At 34.0% G+C, this 20,956-nt stretch overlaps 1 protein-coding gene across 4 annotated transcripts in view; it reads right to left on the bottom strand.

Moving 5' to 3' along the window:
- Nucleotides 1–1,557: 1,557 nt before the first annotated feature.
- Nucleotides 1,558–20,956, bottom strand: part of LOC126826681 (neurogenic locus Notch protein) — an 83,463-nt gene continuing 64,064 nt past the window's right edge. For all 4 annotated transcript variants that reach the window (XM_050555679.2, XM_050555688.2, XM_050555696.2 and 1 more), the window contains 22 exons: nucleotides 20,194–20,307; nucleotides 19,555–19,902; nucleotides 18,848–19,189; nucleotides 18,246–18,476; nucleotides 16,765–16,920; nucleotides 15,962–16,190; nucleotides 14,819–15,020; nucleotides 14,546–14,699; nucleotides 13,463–14,014; nucleotides 13,141–13,241; nucleotides 12,515–12,719; nucleotides 11,869–12,047; nucleotides 10,954–11,540; nucleotides 10,433–10,584; nucleotides 9,894–10,116; nucleotides 9,617–9,731; nucleotides 9,131–9,308; nucleotides 8,789–8,962; nucleotides 8,397–8,548; nucleotides 7,108–7,255; nucleotides 6,395–6,492; nucleotides 1,558–5,607 (listed from right to left, as the gene is read on the bottom strand). In XM_050555679.2, the coding sequence (XP_050411636.2) occupies nucleotides 4,441–5,607; nucleotides 6,395–6,492; nucleotides 7,108–7,255; nucleotides 8,397–8,548; nucleotides 8,789–8,962; nucleotides 9,131–9,308; nucleotides 9,617–9,731; nucleotides 9,894–10,116; nucleotides 10,433–10,584; nucleotides 10,954–11,540; nucleotides 11,869–12,047; nucleotides 12,515–12,719; nucleotides 13,141–13,241; nucleotides 13,463–14,014; nucleotides 14,546–14,699; nucleotides 14,819–15,020; nucleotides 15,962–16,190; nucleotides 16,765–16,920; nucleotides 18,246–18,476; nucleotides 18,848–19,189; nucleotides 19,555–19,902; nucleotides 20,194–20,307 (5,807 nt within the window). In that variant the 3' untranslated portion in view covers nucleotides 1,558–4,440. The remainder of the gene's footprint in view (nucleotides 5,608–6,394; nucleotides 6,493–7,107; nucleotides 7,256–8,396; nucleotides 8,549–8,788; nucleotides 8,963–9,130; nucleotides 9,309–9,616; nucleotides 9,732–9,893; nucleotides 10,117–10,432; nucleotides 10,585–10,953; nucleotides 11,541–11,868; nucleotides 12,048–12,514; nucleotides 12,720–13,140; nucleotides 13,242–13,462; nucleotides 14,015–14,545; nucleotides 14,700–14,818; nucleotides 15,021–15,961; nucleotides 16,191–16,764; nucleotides 16,921–18,245; nucleotides 18,477–18,847; nucleotides 19,190–19,554; nucleotides 19,903–20,193; nucleotides 20,308–20,956) is intronic.

Here is a 20,956-nt window from a genome sequence, read left to right as displayed (position 1 = left end):
ATATCTGTTAAACAAACTGAAATTTGCTGAAAATTTCAGTCAAATTGATTCACACTGAACAAAGATTTTAACGATTGAATTTTAGGCCTAGCCTCAATCACCATTACTAAAGTCGGTATGATAAAAAACATACTCTCGATTATCCATTTTTTTATTTAATCATAAATGAGGGTTGAGCAGCAGATCGAATTCCAATCCAGTAAATATCGCAAGCTAGTGATGACATCGAGAGCTAATTAATTAATGTCTAATTAATAATTTAGATAATATTTCAGGTCTAAGGAAAGACCTGCAATAGGCAGATTTAGCTCTTACATAATGTATGTTTAAGACAAGACGAATGGTGTCAAAAAGTAAACAAACAAGGATACATTTATACTAGTCAACAGAATCTCTCGGTAGCTATAAACTAGTGCACTGGATCTATCTTTTAAAACTGCCTAAACCTAAAACTTCTTTTTTTTAAAAAATGTGTTTAATTTTGTATTCTCATTCAGATTTGGTCAAAATGCCCACAAATGAAATGGGGTTTAATGTCCTACTTTTCCAAGCTGTGGTTTTTCATATCATCAGGTTGACTAGAAACTGTTCCTTGCCAGGTCCACCGTACATCACCACTGACAAACGGAAATCACATAGGAAAATCCTAGCAAAGATTCCACCCTCCCCCTCTTTGCTTAAACCCTATGAATGTGATGGAAGCTAGAGTTTTTAACAGATTTATTTCAAGTTTAATGTGTAGCATTGAGGTCATCAGAGGACGAACTCTATCGGTATTCAGCAACCTGAGTTTAATTGATGAAAACCTTGTGAAAATGACAGAAGCTGCAATTTTTAACACATTTATTTCAAACTCGATGTGTGGCATTACGGTTACTATAGGACGAACCATATCAATATTCAGCAATCTGTGACATTCCATTCCGAAGTTACCCCCCCTTTTTCAAAAACCTTGGGAACTTAATAGAGGCTATAGTTTTAACAAAAAAAATTTAACAGCCCTATTAATTTTCCCTATTGTGTGTCCATCTGTTGCAAAATGAGAGCGTATCTTGTATGGCAACCGCTTGTTAGCAGATCTCCCAAATTTGGTGTGAAGCATCGTGCATGAGTGGACAAACCCTGTTGATATTCAGCGTTATGCAACCTCTTGTTCCGTAGTTAACTCCCTTTGCCCACAACCTTCTGAATTCAAGAGGTTCCAGTTTTTAGCAGATAGAATATGAGCCCTATCGATTTTCCCAGTTTTCCATCCACATCTTGCAAGATGTGGGCATATCTTGCATGGCAACCGCTTGTTTCAATTTATCAGGTGATCTTTAATGTTCTGTCATCAATGGTAAAAATGAGACTTCAATGTTTTATCCAATCTGAATGACTAGACGTTTTTCCTTTCCAGGCCATCAATCCTGCACCATTGACAAGTGCAGTCCAGGCTTAAAAATCTTGAGGAACTTTCTCAGTCCAGCCTTAAAAAAATCTTGAGGAACTTTCTCTAGTTAGCCACTTAGGCAACTGTGACCTGACCCTACTCCATAAATAAAACAAGATATAATATAGTGTCTGTACATTATTTATTTGATGTTGAATTATATATATAATAACATGTGAATATAAGGGAGGTTTGATGCCATTCTTAAAACTCTTTCAGATTAAACATGTACATTGTGATTGACATGAAATAAACACTTGTTGCCATGACATCATAAAGTCTGGTTGCCATGACATTATTTAATAACTGCTATAAACTAAAGTATATATATAGGTAACTAGAGCAACAAATACAAGTCATGTACAAAAACATAATAAAATTTAACACACTTAGAATAATATGAATAATGTAATCTTTTACATATATAAACAATTGTAATATAGCCAAAAAAATTGTGACTGACGCTAGCACTCTTTTACTGACTTTGATTACATTTCAGAATTCAAAAATTCAAATTGTGACATGCAAACTTCAAATTCCACATAGTCCATGCAAAATCAGAATTCAAAATTTACATTGTACATACAAAATCAAAATTCAAATTGTGATATGCAAAATCAGAATTTAAAATCCAAATTGTGACATGCATAATGTTTCAAATACAAAACAAAGTTTTTGAACAAAAATTTAAACATTAAAAAAATGTAGGAGGAGAAAAAAAGAAATACCCTGATTTTTTGTTGAACAAATTTTGATATGACACTTTTATACAAAGGTTATACATGTAATATTTATTTGAAAATTCTTTGTTTTGGGAGTTTCATATCAATGTAAATATTTAACGTACTATTTTGCTGCATATACAGTACAAACATAAATCCAAATTTAAAGAGATTGACAAAATATTATTTACATAAATATATAATAATTAAGGAGAATATTGTTAGCTAATGACCTAAATTAAATTAGTACAAATCTCGAAAATAAGAGACTAGAAAAATAATATAACATGAAACAGCTTAAAGTTTTCTCTCACTAATCATCAAATTTATTAATTAATTTCTTTTTAACTATTAAATATTTTTAGTATTGATGATACATGCACAATAAACATCATTTAAAATATAATTTTCTTTTGTTATTTTTCTTGCTCGAAATTTTGGAATGGACTTTGATTTTAATTCTTCAAGAAAAAGATACAAAAAAATATAACCATTAGATTAATACCACGCCATTTATTTTTAAAATAATAAGAATAGTTAATTAAATATCCATTGAAAAATGGAAGTTAATAGAAGCTTTTGATTATTACAAATGGTTGTTAATAAAATTTTAATTTCGAGATCTTACTTAAAACATTTCTTTTAATTATTGCTCAAAATAGCTGCTGAAATTTAGGTAAACATATCAAGGCAATAAATATAAAAGCGAAAAAAATTATTAAAATAAAATATAATTATGAGACATTTACATAGATTTTTAATGATTTTAATATAATTTTATATACAGTCTAATTATTAAAGTACAGAATATAAAATTAATTTTCGGTGGGTTGCGTTCGATTTGTAAACTAAACTAAATAAGCTTTATCGAAATAACATAACATGTATGAGAAGAGAAAATAAATATTTTTTAAACAAACTATAAAACAGTCTGCATTAGGAAATAAAAATATATTCCAAGAAACAAATCTGAAAAACTAATAACGTATACCGTTTCTTTTTCTTGAAAACATATACATGTAGTCTTAAAAAGGGTTCTTTTTTTCATTTCTGATCATTTATTTTTTAGCTGTATCCTTTCCTTTCTTGATGCAGAATATTTCATAGAGATACAACAAACAGTTGAATGTCACTAAATAAGCTTAAAAATACATGACATTCTGTTTAAAAAAAATATTCATAATCCTTGTTTTACCATAACCCTTTTAAAACCCCCACAGACCTGCTAGCACATGTATTGTTTCATGCTCCGATTCTTCATTATTTTACTTGGAATTACGGCTATAATAGGAAACAAGAAATTGGACCTTACAAGAACATTAAACTAAAACAAACACATGATTTGATGAAAAGTTATGATCAACACACTTATGGATATTTCTATTTTGTATAAAAATACAAATGTCAATGTACATTATGAGTTTAAAATACTATATTAATATACAGGTGTGTACACAAAAAACATCTAAAAATTCAAATTCCACTGATCCAGCTTTAAAAATTGGATGTCAATAAAAATTCAACAAAATAGATTTGTAACAATATAAAACATGTTCCATTTTAATTGTTTGCTTTGATTTGATTTTAACTTATAAGTACAAAATCAATATTATACTTTTATCTTCAAATTTACAATTTGATCAGAATTTCATACCAGTAATTCAATTTGATGATTTAGAACTTCCAATTTTGTACTTCTAATCTGATGATTCAGAAAAGTGTACCTCAATTTTGATCATTTAAAAATCTGAACGTCAACTTGATCATTTAATAAAATTTGTTCTTCAATTTGACCCTTGTTAATTCTGAGTATTTAATGATAATATCGGTTCTTTGTTTTGTTAAAAATAATTTGTTTGTGTAAAATTCTGGATTGTGGAAAACATTAAGCAATGATTAATTTATGGCAGCTTAGAGCTAAAAACATAACCCTTGGTAAAATACATGTTAAAGCACACTATGTGAAAACAAATGGACCCATCTGCAAACTGTTTGCAGTTAATTTAAAAAATATGAACATTTAGTAAAGTATTTGTCCTTTTTATAAATGATTTTTCCACAAAAGATGTGGATTTCTCTGTTAAACACACACCTGTGTCCACGTATATTTCACATTGTCAATCAAATCAAATGCAGCACGTCTCTTCATCTTATTGTCCAAATTTTGGCATAGATGAAAATATATTGAATTATCTATTTATAATAATATAGTGTCACATTTGCACCAGGTAAAAATATATATTTTTATTTATTTATAACAAAAAACGATCCACTGGTTGATCTAGTCTAGATATAAACAGCGTCCGTACACCTCTTACATTTACAATGTTTTCCATGTGTTGTCACTGGTTGTACCGGACTCGAAATTCCTTCTGACCAATCAGAATGAGCTGAATGTGGCGAAGAGCTGGACCATTGCCCCGGTGAGTCGGGGGAGGGGGTGGGGAAATGATCAGGAAGGAAAGTGGACATGGGATGTTGGGGAGTGGAGTCACTATGATGAGAGGGAGGGGTTGGGTATTGGTCCAGGCTATATGGATGAATTTGTTGTTGCTGATGATTGGACATCTTCTGATGTGTGTATATGGTGGGGGTGATTGGAATGCTGTCACCGTTCATCTGGTAAAGATTCATGTTGTTCGGCTGTACACGATTTTGATTGAGATGAGCGTGTTGCTGCATGGCCTGAATATGAGTGGGTGATGTCGGAAGATTTTTAGGTTTAATGGGGGATGGTATGCCGTGATTTAACGGACTGCCGCTCGATTGAGATGTTGGTGTCGTACTAGTGGGCGGTATCGACTGCTGTTGATGTTGTTGATTATAATGTTGATTATCCAACCAATGCGGAAACACATTATTTTCAATATATTGTCCCTTTTTATAATGTTCTGCCATTGCAGTCATTTCATTCACTTGTTGTGCGTGTAAATTAGCTTGCTGCATTCCCACCATGGTGTTCTCGTACCGCGGTGGTGTCAAATCGTAGCCCTGTGGCGACTGGGATTCTAAAGATGTAACAGGGGAAATAACTCCCAAAGATGAAGGATCGATCATTCCTGCTACATTACTGTTGTCTGTCTGAGCAGTCTTTTTCTTGCGCGGTTTGGATTTATTAGGTTTCCCATTGATGGGAGAGTTAGGTCCATGATCCTTTGCAACACCTTTATTGTTTTTACGCGATTTGGGTTTTTGCTTCATATGAATATGTGACATAAAAGGCAGATCATTCGGTGAAGGCACTCCGCCATTCGCAAGATGCATTCCCGCTGGACTATTCACTTTATATGTATCCAATAATTGAACAATGTCATGATGACGTCGTTCTTCGGCCACTTCACGTGGCAAGCACTCTAGATGATCCGTGATTTCACGGTTTGCATAATGATCCAATAAAGCTTTAGCAGCTTCAAAACTTCCCTCTCTTGCTGCCAGGAATAAGGGTGTTTCATCCTGAAAGTAAACAGAAAATACGATAAATAATAATTCTTTACACAATATGTTTTTAAAAACAGTAAACTGAGTCCTGTCATTGACGATTTTTTATATTTTATTTATTATCTAGTATATGTTTACAGATTATGAAGTGTAGCTACTATAGTATGGTACATGGTTCTGTTTATAAACCGTGGCTAGATGGGTAAGAGGCTGGCTCGCTAGACTGGAGGTCGGGTGTTCAATCCCTGCAGTGGCCGAGTAAATTCTTCAGGATTTTCCGATGTGGTTTCCCCTTGTCAGTGGTGCAGGACAGAGGGCCTGACAAGGACAGCTGTCTAGTCGTTCGGATGCAACAAAAAACCGAGGTCCTGAGTATACATTGGCATGCACGTAAAAGATCACTTGGCATTTGGAATTCGATATAAGAGTAGGCCAAAGTGCCGCTGCCCAGGCAAAATTTCCCTCATAGCACACTATATGGTGTATGCCCGTTTTCATTAGCCCAGTTGGAGCAGAACAGTCGGATGTCAAACCCCATTTCATTTCAATTTTCTCATGTACAGCAAACTTCTTCAGTCATTAATTAAAGACGAAACTATCTGTAACTAGAATTGCAGAGTATGGTTGTAACTATTTTTATTTGAGAAACTCATTACATTGAGCTTTCAACTTAAATAATGAGTGTCATGCACTAGGTAGAGAATGCTGAGAAAGAGTCATTTGGGCAGTTCACTTCGCATATAGACCTTTATCATCACAGCAGATATTTTGTGAGAATTATTGTTGTATAAAATTATCTCACCTTATTGTCCTGTGCATCTCTGTTAGCATTATGTTGTAGAAGAGATATGGTAGCTTCTACATTATTTACAGCAGCTGCCCAATGTAACGCTGTCTTACCTTAAAAATATACAAGATCAATTAACAGTCATTACCTAAATGATGTACATATATTTCAATCAAAATTTACAATTATATTTTTTTTTCAATAAGGCTTATACATCCTTTATTATTGTAAACCGCCCAAATCAGATAACTGATGGCAGTCTTGTAATGAGGGGTGATTTTCTGTGTAACTAATAGCAGTATTGTAATGAGGGGTGATTCTCTGTAACTGATAACAATCTTGTAATGAGGGGCGATTCTCTTTAACTGATAGCAGTCTTGTTATGAGGGGCGATTCTCTGTAAATCAGGTAACTGATAGCAGTTTTGTAATGAGGGGTGATTCTCTGTAACTGATAGCAGTCTTGTAATGAGGGGTGATTCTCTGTAACTGATAGCAGTCTTATAATGAGGGGTGATTCTATGTCAGCAAGCTGAACATTAAAAGTTTACAACCACGTGATAGATGTGGACTTTAATTACAATATCCTCAGTATAATTCTTTGTTCCCATAATATGAATAATGATAGATATGCACATAAATTACAGTATCTTCAGTATAATCCTCTGTTCCCATAATATGAATAATTTTTCTATGTGTGTAAATTGTGTCAATTATTACAGAACTTACCATTATTATCAAAAGCGTTGATATCAGCATCAGCGTTAATTAAATCATCAACCATATCTTCAATAGCTAATCGAGCTGCTAATATTAATGGTGTCGTACCATCATGCATTCTAGCATTTAGATTGGTAGAGCGATTTCTCAGTAAAATCTGAAAGTATAAATAAAATAAATAAATAAATCTAAAAAGGTGGATTTATATTTACATATCTCCTTTTTTAATTCAGAATTCAACATTGTAGACCATAAATTATTATTATTGACTGTTCTATACAACATTATTTGAGTATAAGCTACAACACTACATTAATAGAGTTAAAAGACTGGACAAAAGCAGTTGATCTGTGTGACTATTATTATTGGATCATAAATATAAAGATAGTACATAGTCCCTGCTAAACACCCGACTTTGAGAGTTGAATACATGACATGTGGGTCGTATGACACTATAACCTAATGTAAGCAGTGGAGGCGCCAGCCGTCTGTGATTGGAGGGGCAAAGCTGGGGCAAAGTCCAAGGTTAAGGGGGCAAAGGCACAAGCTTTAACTAGGGGTAGGGGGCCTCCCCTAGAAAATTTTGAAAAACAGGTTGCCGGAAATTCTAGCCTGGCAGTATTTCAGGCACTGATCGATGAGGTAAAGTGTCAAACGAACGGATTTGCGAATCACAACGAAGCCCACTCAAGAGTGTCAAAGTAGGGAGTCCTCCCCCAGAAAATTTTGAAAAATAGACTGCCGGAAATGCTGTCTTACAGTATTCTGTCAGGCACCGATCGTCGAGATAAATAGATCTGACCAGATACCGTCCGTCGCCTGATCACTAGTTTACCCGACTAGAGAACAAAATGTCAAACAAACAGACTTGCGAACCTCAACAAATTCCCCTTGTGAGCGCCAAAGTAGCGAGTCCATTGGGGACCTCGCCAAGAAAATTTTTAAAAATAGACTGTCGGAAATGCTTTACAACATGCAAGTTTATGACTGAGTGGGGATGTGGGATTTATTCACCGTAGAAGATACTGATTACCGAAACGTATCACAAATACTTTTTTTTATTTTCTAAAATTATTGGGGGGGGGGGGGCAAACAGAGGGCAGAACCCTTAAACTTAAACTCATGCATTAAACATTTTATTCTACCTTTTCTGATGTACACCTACTTCTGTTCAGTAGGGACTATACTATATTCACAACATTATTTCGAAGCACTTGACAAATATATAATTACAATAATAATCATCGAATGGGGAATGAATAATTGGTCTAGAACAGAAGTCACAAATAAGAACTTACTTGGAAAACACCCTGGGCATCAGCAGCTACAGCAGTATGCAGTGGTGTTCGTCCAGTACTGTCTATAGCATTACAATCAGCACCAGCGTCTAATAAAACCTTAGCAGCATCAGCTCTAGCATAGCGAGCAGCTAGATGTAAAGATGTTTCTCCTGCAAAAAAAAAATAAAAAAAAAAAAAATTAGTGAATAGTTACAAATTGCAATAATCGTGTTAACAATTAAAATGTAGCCATCTCTGACCAACTAATTATAGAATTAATTGCTTGCATTTAATCAATATTGTGATATGTTTTAATCTGTGCAAGCCCATATTTTTTCCTAAAGCTTTTAAATCACCTTTCACAAATCGTCTCGTAACTCTTCCCTTCAAATATAAAACAATGATATTACCTGTTCTGTCAGTCTGTGAGTTAATGGATGCTCCCTGTACAAGTAAGTTTGTTATGACGTCTGCTGATCTGTCTTCACCTTCGTTACCCTCAGCAGATCCACTTTCATCATCATAGCTTGTGTCCTGTCCTGTTCCACCACGGAATGATGCCAACATTAATGGAGTAAATCCACCTGGAAGAAAAACAAAATATAACACACATTATTTTATAGGCTATAAAACAACATCATTGATAAGTTTAAGTTACTTTAGGGTTTTTTTTAGGATGGATTTTCAGTAAAGGGACCACAGTAGAGACATTTTTTTGGGTAACAATATAAGTAAACGGCAGTAAAACTTACCTGGGCCTCTAGCATTGACGTCCTTTGTATCAATGGGGTCATCACCTTGAGGTGGGGTCAAGGTTAAAATGGAGGGATTTGTGACATTAGCTGCCTCGAGATGTTTCTGCGTCCATTGTCTTGAGTCCGGAATTTCAAAATTAACCAATGACTGATCACTTGAATCTTGTTCTTCCATCTAAAACAGAAGTATAAACATCACAATAAAAATAGCAAACTTGATAAACCATTTAGTAAGTTAAATGGGGTTTAACGTCCTACTACAACTGAGATAATGAATACGGGCATATGCCATACAGTGCGCTAGGAGGGAAATTTAGCCCAGACAGCAGTTCTAAGGCCTACTCTTATATCGAATTCCAACTGCCAAGGGATCTTAAACGTGCATGCCAATGTGTACATGGGACCTCATTTTTTTGGTACAATTCCGGGTGTCAAGGCTAGCAAACCTATAGTATCCAACTAGAAAATACTCAATATAATTACCCTTTGTCTTTTGGCTTTAGGATGTTCATCTTCTTCTTCAGCCCATTCATTGGTTCTATTGTCATTGTCATCCATTTTGTCTAACTGAGAGTGATGGGAACCTTTTTGTACATCTCTGAAACAGAAAAATATCAAAACTGAAACTTCATACAAATATAAATTGGGACCAAATCATACAGCCAATGATTTATGCTTGACAATTCAAGTTTACATTCTTACAAGAGACAAATATTTCCGAAATATCAATTAGTTTACAAAGTATGTAACATTTACTTACTTCATCTCTTCACCATCAGGACCACGTCGGTTTTTAACACCAGGTTTGTCAGATCCACGTTTAGTAAAAAATCCCTCTGGAAACCATGTGATAGCTCTTTCCCTTTTTCGTGATATGACGATAATTATAGCCAATGTTATTAAAAGTATAGCACCACAGGCCACAACAATATAGACAAAAGCCATAGGTGTCCCAGTTGCAGGGTCCGTTCCAGCACCTAAACCTATAATAAAATACATTCAATTTAATATATAAACCATGAATGCATGGCTTTGACAATGCTGTTCAATGAAATTATCTTGATCTGATAGTTATCTAATAGCTTACAATGTCTGTGAGCTTGTCTCACCAACGTCTGTGTGTTTGTCTCACCAACGTCTGTGTGTTTGTCTTACTACTTTTTCTGTTTATTAGTACAGTATGTTGTTGATTTAGGATCTAGCAAATTTTGTTTTTTATGGTTGAAACAATATTTACTATAATTGACTATCAATTAGCAACAAGGAATATTTGGAGTGATGTACGCATATAATGCTTACTTTCTATTTTGCCGACCGGAAGGCCAAGATCGGCATCATTACGTTGTAATGCAGCTGCCACAAACTGAGCGGCTGCATCAGTATTGTCAAAACATTCATCTGTTTGGTATTTATAACAACCTCTATTATCAATCTCTAAAAAGACTTTAGTCCTGAAATCAGATGAAAATAAACGTATATCAGCTATTGTTAATAAACATTGGGTGTCTATAGACTATACTGTAGAAACGAAAAAAAATGTTTAGCACCCCTCTAATCGTTTTCAGAATAGCTACTAAATATTTTCATGAAATATATGAAGAATTATGGTTGACCTAAATCTATTTTTCAGGAATATTCTTTTGACCCATAGCGAGATCTCTATATACAACATGAAAAAATAATTTTTTTAAGTCTAAAGCCCTGTTGTTTCATATTCAACAAAACGATGCTACAAGAAAAGAATCCTGCCAACCTCCTGCCACAAAGAATCTTGGAAAATTCATAAGCATTTTGTGAAACAGAGTTTCAAATGTCCTTACCCTGATAATAAAGCTCTCTTATCGCGGCTATTAGTCTCCGAATTCCATCCAATTACAGACTGTGCAAATCTTTTTACTCTAACAATGTTACTCAGGCCATCATTTTCTGTTGTCTGTTGCCAAGGATAAATCATAGGGGAGCCATTTTTATCATTCATCACTCGCACCACAGCTCGCAACAAATGGCCCAATTTTCGTAGAAATTCCTTCGATGTATTTTTGAAGACTTCAGGTTCCACCAATACTATGATGACCAAAGTACCTTTAGCAAGTTTCTGAGGTGAAGTGTCACAATCTAAACCATCATATTCACATTCTTTGGTATCGCAACCCTTATCACAATGGCCGTTAGCGTAATACTTCTTACAGTATGTGTCATAAATGGGGTTACATTCTTTCATCTCTTGTTGACAGTCAAAACCATCGTACAAACACTCTTGATTATTACACTGGGGATTGCAAATTCCATCTTTGAAGACCTTCCAACAAAAGACACCATTATTTATGGCAGTACAGTTCTTCCAGGGCTTTGTTCCATATGAACACTCCAATTGGTCATAATCACATGCATGCATGTTACATTCACTCTGTAAAAAAAACAAGAGGTTTAAAATATTTTATTTTTCAGTATTAAAATTGCAGAAGTGCCTTTTTCAAAATACTTATTAGAAGAATTATAAAATCAAACAAATGGATAAATTAAATGTTTGCAACATTTTCAAGTTATTAGATGAACCAAATTAGGAGTAACACATAATTATATTCTCTATTGCTATTGAGAGAATTTAATTCATTTTGAAAAATCATTTCAAGTATATCAATTTAACCTTTTGGAACTCGAAACTACTGAGTCACATGAATAGCTGTGAGCTATTTAAAGACTGTATAATACTTCTGTGACTATTGGACACTTACATCACATATTCCGTTGTTCGCTTTACTAGGACAATTATACTGTTGACAGAGTTGTGTATCGACATCTGTGCCTGGTAGTTTTTGTGTGACCGGTCTTCCGATACCACTGACAGCATTCTGGTCATACTGTTCACAATGTATACCAGTATAATATCTTGGACAGTAACATTCATAATATCCTGTGAATATAAATAAAATTAGTATAGGTTAATTACAAAGTATACAACTTTAGAATTGCTTTTTTACAGAAACATAATTGTTCTTGGGGGATCAGAAATCATTGAAAGAATAAACGCCAGAACACCTTTACCATATCAAATATTATTCGTTTTTCATATTTTCAATGCCTCCACACTATATAGATCAGATCAGATTGTATGGGAGATCATTTTATAATTATGCGTCATTAGGCGTCACTTTGTCTGAATGACGTTAACTATTTATATTTAACTTTTGTGTTTCCCATAATTGAGTGCATTGTTAGGGTAAACCTTGGCTAATCCCCCACATCAAACAGCAGAATATTTAAGAAGTTATCAAAATTCTACTAAGTGAAGACAAATAAAATGAAATTTTGAACTATACAAAACAAAACGAAATAGGATCGATGTTAATGAGATTAACCTGTAAATCTATAATCCTTTACCTATTTTATCATGACAAGTTCCATCATTTTTACATGGAGATGATTGACATTCATCAGCAAAATCTATTTCACAAGTAACTCCACTAGCGCCAGCCGGACATAAACAGATATAACCCTGTTGTTGTGGACGGCAGGTACCACCATTTTTACACGGTGAACTTTCACAATCAGCTGAACGAAACTCACAATAATCACCCGAAAAACCCTGAAAATGATAGGTCATTGAAATATAAAAATAATAATTCATTTGTCGACTACAAAAGCCACAAACAGTTGACCTACACAGAAGTACAATCACAAAGAGCAGAACAATGTTAGCAAAATACTTGGTGATCACATGGCACTACTCAAGAAAAGAGATAATACAGCGAACAAAGCTACTGTTGTTGTTTGTTAGTTGTATTTTACGTCCGCTTCCACCGAGGTGATATCGCAGACAAAACAAAGCTGCTTCTTTCATATTTCTTTTGGCAGCCGGTGGGGGAGGAGGGGAATGCGTGGCTGAGTGATCTAACACATGCCCTTCAGATCATAAGGTCTGTTATTTTGATTCCAAAACATTTTGATATTGCTTAATGATTTTAAAAAGGGAATAACTTTACTATTTATACAGAAAGTAAATTTACCTGTAGACATTGACATTTGGGACCATTTAACGTGTTGGTACAGGAACCACCATGTTTGCACGGACTTTCTTCGCATTGGATGCGATTCTCACAATGATTTCCTGTAGAATATAATAAAATATTACAATATGCTTATCACAATATTCAAAAACTTTTTCTTTGTTTTGTTTTTTTTTTTTGTTGTTTTTTTTTTTTTTTTTTATAACTATTTTGAGACAATTCTGTAGCCATTTATGACAATAAATTTAACAAGATGAGTTCTTTTGAAAGGCTTTTTTCTGATCCTTAATCAAAAATATTGAAGTAGACAAAATAAACTCACCACTCCAGCCTGGTTTACATTGACATCTATAATTATTATCAAGTTGTACACAGTCCTGAGTTCCGAGAGGATTACAGGGGTTCGAACTGCATTCATTTACATCTCCAGCACATCGAGGACCCACAAAACCTGGAGGACATTTACATTCAAAATGGCCAATCTTGTCAACACAGGTGCCACCATGGTAACAGGCATTCTCAAAACAATCGTTTTCATTGATTTCACACAAAAATCCAAGAGTACCAAATGGACACGAACATTTGAAATCATCGATAAGATCATGACAAATTCCATTGTTAGCACATGGCTGATTGGCACAGTCGTCGATATTATATTCACAATTAGGTCCTTGGAAACCTTTCTTACACTGACAACTGTAACGATTGATTAAATCCTTACACGTGGCTCCATTTTTACATGGAGCAGACGCACATTCGTCAATATCTTGTTCACAGTAACTTCCCTCGTAGCCTTCCTGACAAATACATGTGTGCGTACTTCCCGTATTTTTACATACACCATTATGTTGACATAGTTGAGATTCTTCAATATCTAAAATACAAAAATAAATTATATATCACTTTTATGCATGTCATAGATACATTCTAATACTCACTGAAATGAAATGAAATGGGGTTTAACGTCCTACTGTTCTGCTCCTATGCTGGGCTAATGAAGACGGGCATACGCCATACAGTGTGCTATGAGGGAAATTTTGCCCGGGCATCGGCTCAATTGCCTACTCTTATATCGAATTCCAACTGCCAAGGGGTCTTTTACGTGCATTCCAATGTATATACGGGACCTTGTTTTTTCAACTCATCCAAAGGACTAGACAGCTGTCCTTGTCAGGCCCTCCGTCCTGCATCACTGACAAGGGGGAACCACGCCGGAAAATCTGGATGACCTTTCTCGGCCAATGCAGGGATCGAACACCCGACCTCCAGGCTAGCGACTTATACTCATTAATAAGGCTTATAGTTAATAGTCTTCACCATACAGACTCGCAGGTGATTATCGATAATTAACTATTACGTAGAGATATCAACAAAAGTACAAAACATTGTCTCATAGTTAACTCACTTTTCAAATAAGCTGCCCTTGCACATGGAACTCGTCTGATGTCACAAATATCTCCCGTCCAATCACTGGGACATCTACATTTGAATATGTTGGCTGACTGTTCACAAGAACCACCATTTTGACAAGGATTTTTGCTGCACCAATCGACAAAAGTCTGAAAATACATTATTTTATAACATTAAAATAAAAAAATAAATAAATATATTAAAACCTCCTCCTGCATCAGATTTTTTTTCTGTATGGCCCTAAAATGAAATACAAAATATGACTCACCTCACAACGGACACCTTCGAAACCATATGGACAGAAACAGACGTAGTTGCCATTACGATTAAAACATGTAGCTGCATTCATACATGGGTTACTGTCACATGGGTTAATGTGTGTCTGACAATTACTTCCTGTGTATCCAGCTGCGCAGACGCATGTAAATTTATTAACACCATCAATACATTGACCCTCATTCAAACAAGAACTGAAAAACAAAATCAAATAACAATCAGAAAATAGGGCTATATATTTCAGATGGATATCAATGTTAAAGATACATTATGTAAGATTTAGATAAAGAACTAGCCATTCTTGCCATAATAGTTCGAATGTAGATGATGTAAAATGAATAATTTGAAAATTTCATTCAAATTACTTGATTGCAAGCGAAGATATTAGCCTTTGAAGGTTTGACAGACGTGTGCAATAATTTCAACCACCGTACTGGTTGATCGAAGCTAAGTCTCGGTCCTCCATATTTGATTAAATCAAAGTATCACTGAACCATTCTAATCTATTTAATATCGGAGAAATCTGATGCCATCGAGAGTTGATTAAGGCCTGGATCAGTTAATTAATGTCTAATTAATACTTTAGAAAACATTTCAGGCCTAAAGAAAGACCCGCAATAGGCAGATTTAGCTCTTGCATAATGCATGTTTAATATTCGCAATATATTTATAGCTTCAAATCCCATTTTCTTTGTTTCCATATTTTATATCTTCTATAGGAATATTTATCTAATTACACCGAGTACATGTAATATCATCTTGTATTTCATTTTATTTATAACTTTTCTTCTCCAAACTCTTAATGAACATATATCTTAGGAAATCCAGATTATCAATATTAACTATAGGTGGGAATCTTGCTATAGGATGACAATATGATGACAGTCTCAAACAGAGAATTTGGGTGCATGCTGTCAGCTGTCAGATGACTAACATGCAACAACACTGTGGGTGAGGTTTGTGAAATGATCTCTAAATCCCAAGACATTAGAAACAGTAGTATTTTCAATATAATTATTTTGTCAATATTCAGATGACTGGAAAGATTGAAGGATGGAAGTGAAAACAGAATCAAACTTTTATCTGATGTTAAGCAAGCAAATAAATAGAACAAATTATTAAATAAAATATTCACCTCTGAGTGCAGTCGTTGTCATTAACTTGACAATGTGCTCCACTAAAGCCAGCTTGACATGTACAAGTGTAGGAGAAAACATAATCAGTACAGGTACCACCGTGACTACAAGGATTCGAGGCACACTCATCTATATCATTCTGACAATGATTACCTCCGAATCCATCCACACATCTACATGTATAACCTCCTATTTCATCTACACATGTACCTCCATTAATACATGGATCTAGAAAAAAAATACAACAAATGTATGACGAGACCACCACAATCTTTCTTAAGAAAGGTCAGAGGGAGCACACCTGAATCTAACATGTATTCTTCACTGATGAAGTATCAAATTGACCCATTATATCTAGAAGAATTCATGTCTAGTCATTTACTTGCACTGACATCATGGTCTTGCTTTGATGATGTAAGAACGGGACTTGAAAATTCTTTTGGTTCTAGACTTCACATACAGGAAAATTCTAATTGTAAATCCACTACTCAGACCATTGCTATTCAGCTTGTTCGAATCTTGAATACATAGCCTAACGTGAGCTGTGTTTTGTTGGGTTTTTTTTTTTATTTCAAAACTCAAATATTGTGAGTGGAGAGTTGTTCCTGACAAACTAAAATTTAATAGGTGCTCCTATTAAATTTAATTCAAATACTATACTACAATTTTTAGAAAATATTTACATCGTAATAACAATTAACTGTGCACATCAAAGACTGCAGTTTATATTTTCACTTCATGAAATTACCACTAAGATAATATATAAAATCTCAAAACTTGGAGTAATTTAAATCAAACTTACTTGGATCACAATCATCATGATTAACTTCACATTGTTTTCCCTCATAACCTCGTTGACATTTACACACGAATGATCCATTTGTATTCTGACATTGTGCTCCATTTCTACATGGTGACATAGAGGCACATTCGTCCACATCTAAATTACAAAGCTTACCTAGAAAAAAAGAAATGGAGACTTGATTACCAGAAAGTATCCAGTAAAGAATTAACCGCTCAAAGATATTAATTACGAAACACTGACCTTTTAACTTAAACTGACATTTATAAATTGAGGATTTTAATATGATGGAATATGTACATGAATTTTAAATTTTCATACCAAAAATATGCACTACAAAAGAGACTGGAATATATTGCCAAATATTTGTTAAGATTTACTTTCTAATGTCACTAATTAGAATATCTTTGCCTTTAAAAATAAATGTTAATTTTAAAAGAGACTGATTTATGGTTCAATTCTCATTTTTGCATGACATGTATAATATGCCCGGTACATGTATTTTTCGACAGTTTTGTAATACACGTTTAATAAACTTTTTAAAAAGTTTCATAAAACACTATTTCAACAAAATAGCAAAACACTTTTTAAATAGCATTGTAAAACAGATTTTTAAAAAACAGTTTTGGGTGGTATTTCTTACAACCTTCATAACACACAAAGGGTGTAGCAGAATTCAAATTTTCCATAGTGTACATTAAGTATTTTATACCAATTAAAAAATGAAATTTGATTTTTGCTACATTGTTTATTGTTGAACTGTTTATCAAGTGTCAAACATTATCAAAGTTACATTTCACACCAAAGTCGGCTGATCAACCCAAATGGTAAACAGGACTTTTTTGTGCATTTTGATTAAATATATCAAACTATCGAGAACTGTCAAGAATCTTGGAACATGCACCGCTAATTCATTTATCTCGTTCAAATATAAAATTTAACACTAATAATTATGATCTGTGAAAGCCCCAACATACCAGAATAAACTTAAATATAGAGTTTAAGACAATACACAATAAAGAGAGATTACTTTTTTCAAAAATCTGGTCCCCCAAAAATTATAATCATTAAATTCTAAATTAAGTTATGGCCATTTAAAGTTTACATTTTTTCTAAAAATAGTTTCTATGTATTTGGATCTGCGTCGTTCGGTGTCTTTGATAAAATAAGTATTAGTAATTCTATCTTTTTCTCACAATCCAGTCCATTCTTTATCTTCTTTTTATATAATTGGGTGTATTTAAATAGAAAATACACCAAGCCATTCCACTAAAATAATGTATTTTTTATTTTTTTAAAATATCGAGTGAACAATCTAGTTTATTGAGAGCATTCAAGCGGAGAATATAAATTCCATTTATATTTTGTTATTCTGAAAGGATACATTTCGTAACAAACTTATTCTAATAATAAAATAGCAGTAGGCTCATAAAAGAATTTGACCTAAAGGTTAGCATTAACTTCAAACATGGCTGACTTACCTGTGTAACCAGACGGACAGCGACAAGCGAAATCCTTGTAATTATTTCTAGGTACACACTGAGCTCCATTCATACAGGGTGACGGCAGACATGGATTTAACTCCTGTTCACAATTCTTGCCAGTATACGGTAGATTACAATGACATCTATAATTATCAATCAAATCTACACATTCTCCATGTAAACATGGATTACTCGAACATTCATTAATATTTACTTCACAATTCTTTCCTACAAATAAAAACATAACAAATCATCATTTTTCGTAAAAATGTCTTTCCCACTTCTTTTCAAATGTGTATCCCTGCTGTACTTTTGCTACATTTGTTCTGTTCTGTGTTTTGCTGGGGAAGTTATACTGCATTGTCTATTATAGTGGGAAAGGAAACATTTGATTATATATCCAGCTTGTTCCATTACTTATCATAATAACACATCAGATTAAACCAATTCAATACTATATTTTGTCCTAAATCAAATATGTTTAGCTCCTTTAAGTGTGCAGCTATCAGGAGAAGAAATTAGTCTAAACAGGGTCATTTAGGCCTACCTTAGGATTTGGATTTTTCGTATCCATGCATTATTTTCAAATAACAATTTACCTGTGTAGCCATCACGACAGTCACAAGAATATCTGTCCAAATAATCATGGCAAGTTCCACCATGCATGCACGGATTAGAAATACAATCATTGATATTCTCTTGACATCGATGACCTCCGTAACCACTTTTACATTCGCATTCAAATTTATTAACACCATCAATACATCTGCCATTGTTGGTACATGGGTTGCTGGCACATTCGTTGATGTTTGATCTACATTCAGCATCATAGTAACCAGCTGGACACTGACATTTAAATCCATTGATAAGATCTGTACATTTTCCGCCGTTGTGGCAGGGTTGGGACACACAATCATCAATATCTAATTCACAGTGAGTTCCTGAAAAAAACAAAAAAAACCATCAAATTTATAAATAATCAGATGTCAGAAATGCCAGAAACAGGGTTTTAACATCTCAAAATTTTGAGACTTAATATTTGGGGAACAATTATTTTTCTAAGGTGTAATGAATGAATATTGCCCAGACCGTGACATCTCCAACTACTCTCCATCAAATTATTTTTTATGCACAACCAACTTCTACATTGATCTGGTTGTTGTTTGTATCATCAGAAACTATTGAGGTTTTTTTTCTTGGTCCCCGATTTGATCTGAACCCAGGTATGTCTAATTAATAATATATACCAAGTCATTATTTATTTTATGTGTAATACAAAAAAAAATCAAAGACAACTTTATCATACCATCAAATCCTGCTCGACACTGACACTTGTACTGGTTGATTCCGTCTACACATGTAGCTCCATTACGACATGGATTACTTCCACATTCATTATAGTTATTATCACAATAACGACCTGAAGTTCCAGTAGGACATCGACACTCATAACTATTTACCAGATCTGTGCATGTTCCTCCATACTGACACGGATTACTGTCACATTCGTTGATGTCCTGTTCACAGTGGAGACCTGTATAACCTGGTGTACACTGACAGGTGTAGGAATCTAACCCATCAACACAGGCACCATTAGTACAGTTAATACCTCGACAATTATCATAGTTTTCATCACAATGAACTCCACTAAAACCTAAAATACATATTCAACATATTTATATGTATAAGACTAACTAATTTATTGCATTAAGAATAACATAGGAAGATACTATCAGCTGAGCCATTGTGGGGTTTTCCCTTTCAAGAGTCATAGCAATACACTAAATTATCATTATTTAGAAGATAACTAAATCTTGGTATTAAATAAAATGCTCCAATGTTCCTTTAGAATGCAAAAAGGTCTGATGGTCCACAAAGTATATAACCAAGAATAAATATATATATATATATATATATATACATATATATATACATCAAGACTTACCTTTTTTGCATGTGCAGCTATAAACATTGATGAGATCTGTGCAGGTAGCACCATTTTTACACGGAGAACTGGCACATTCATCTATATTGATTTCACATGTTTTCCCTTCAAATCCTGTATTATTAAAATATGTATTACACTCAACCTTGATATATACATGTACAAGTACATTTTGGGATGTACAACATTCAAATTATTAAACAAAAACAAAAACAAAAAAAAAACAAAAATAATACTTTTAATTCATTTACAATCATACAGTAAGTTACAATATTTTTTTTAACCACTAGTATTTGAATTCACTATCTTCCACTTGTAGGAAAGGGAGATAATTCAGAAGTCATAAAAAAATAAATAAATATCTGATCTCCAAATTCAGAAATGGAAATGGAATGGGGTTTAACGTCCTACTGTTCTGCTCCTAAACTGGGCTAATGAAGACGGGCATACGCCATACAGTGTGCTATGAGGGAAATTTTGCCCAGGCAGCGGCACTATCGCCTACTCTTATATCGAATTCCAACTGCCAAGGGATCCTTTACGTGCATTCCAATGTATACACGGGACCTCGGTTTTTCGTCTCATCTGAAAGACTAGACAGCTGTCCTTGTCAGGCCCTCCGTTCTGCACCACTGACAAGGGGAAACCACGTCGGAAAATCGGGATGAACTTTCTCGGCCAATGCTGGGATCGAACACCTGACCTCCAGGCTAGCAAGTCTGTTAGCTATGTGAACTGTTCAAATGAAAAGTACTATCAGGTG

Source organism: Patella vulgata, chromosome 1, assembly GCF_932274485.2.
Source record: "Patella vulgata chromosome 1, xgPatVulg1.2, whole genome shotgun sequence".
Lineage (NCBI taxonomy): Eukaryota > Metazoa > Mollusca > Gastropoda > Patellidae > Patella > Patella vulgata.
This window is presented reverse-complemented; position numbering and strand designations above follow the sequence as displayed.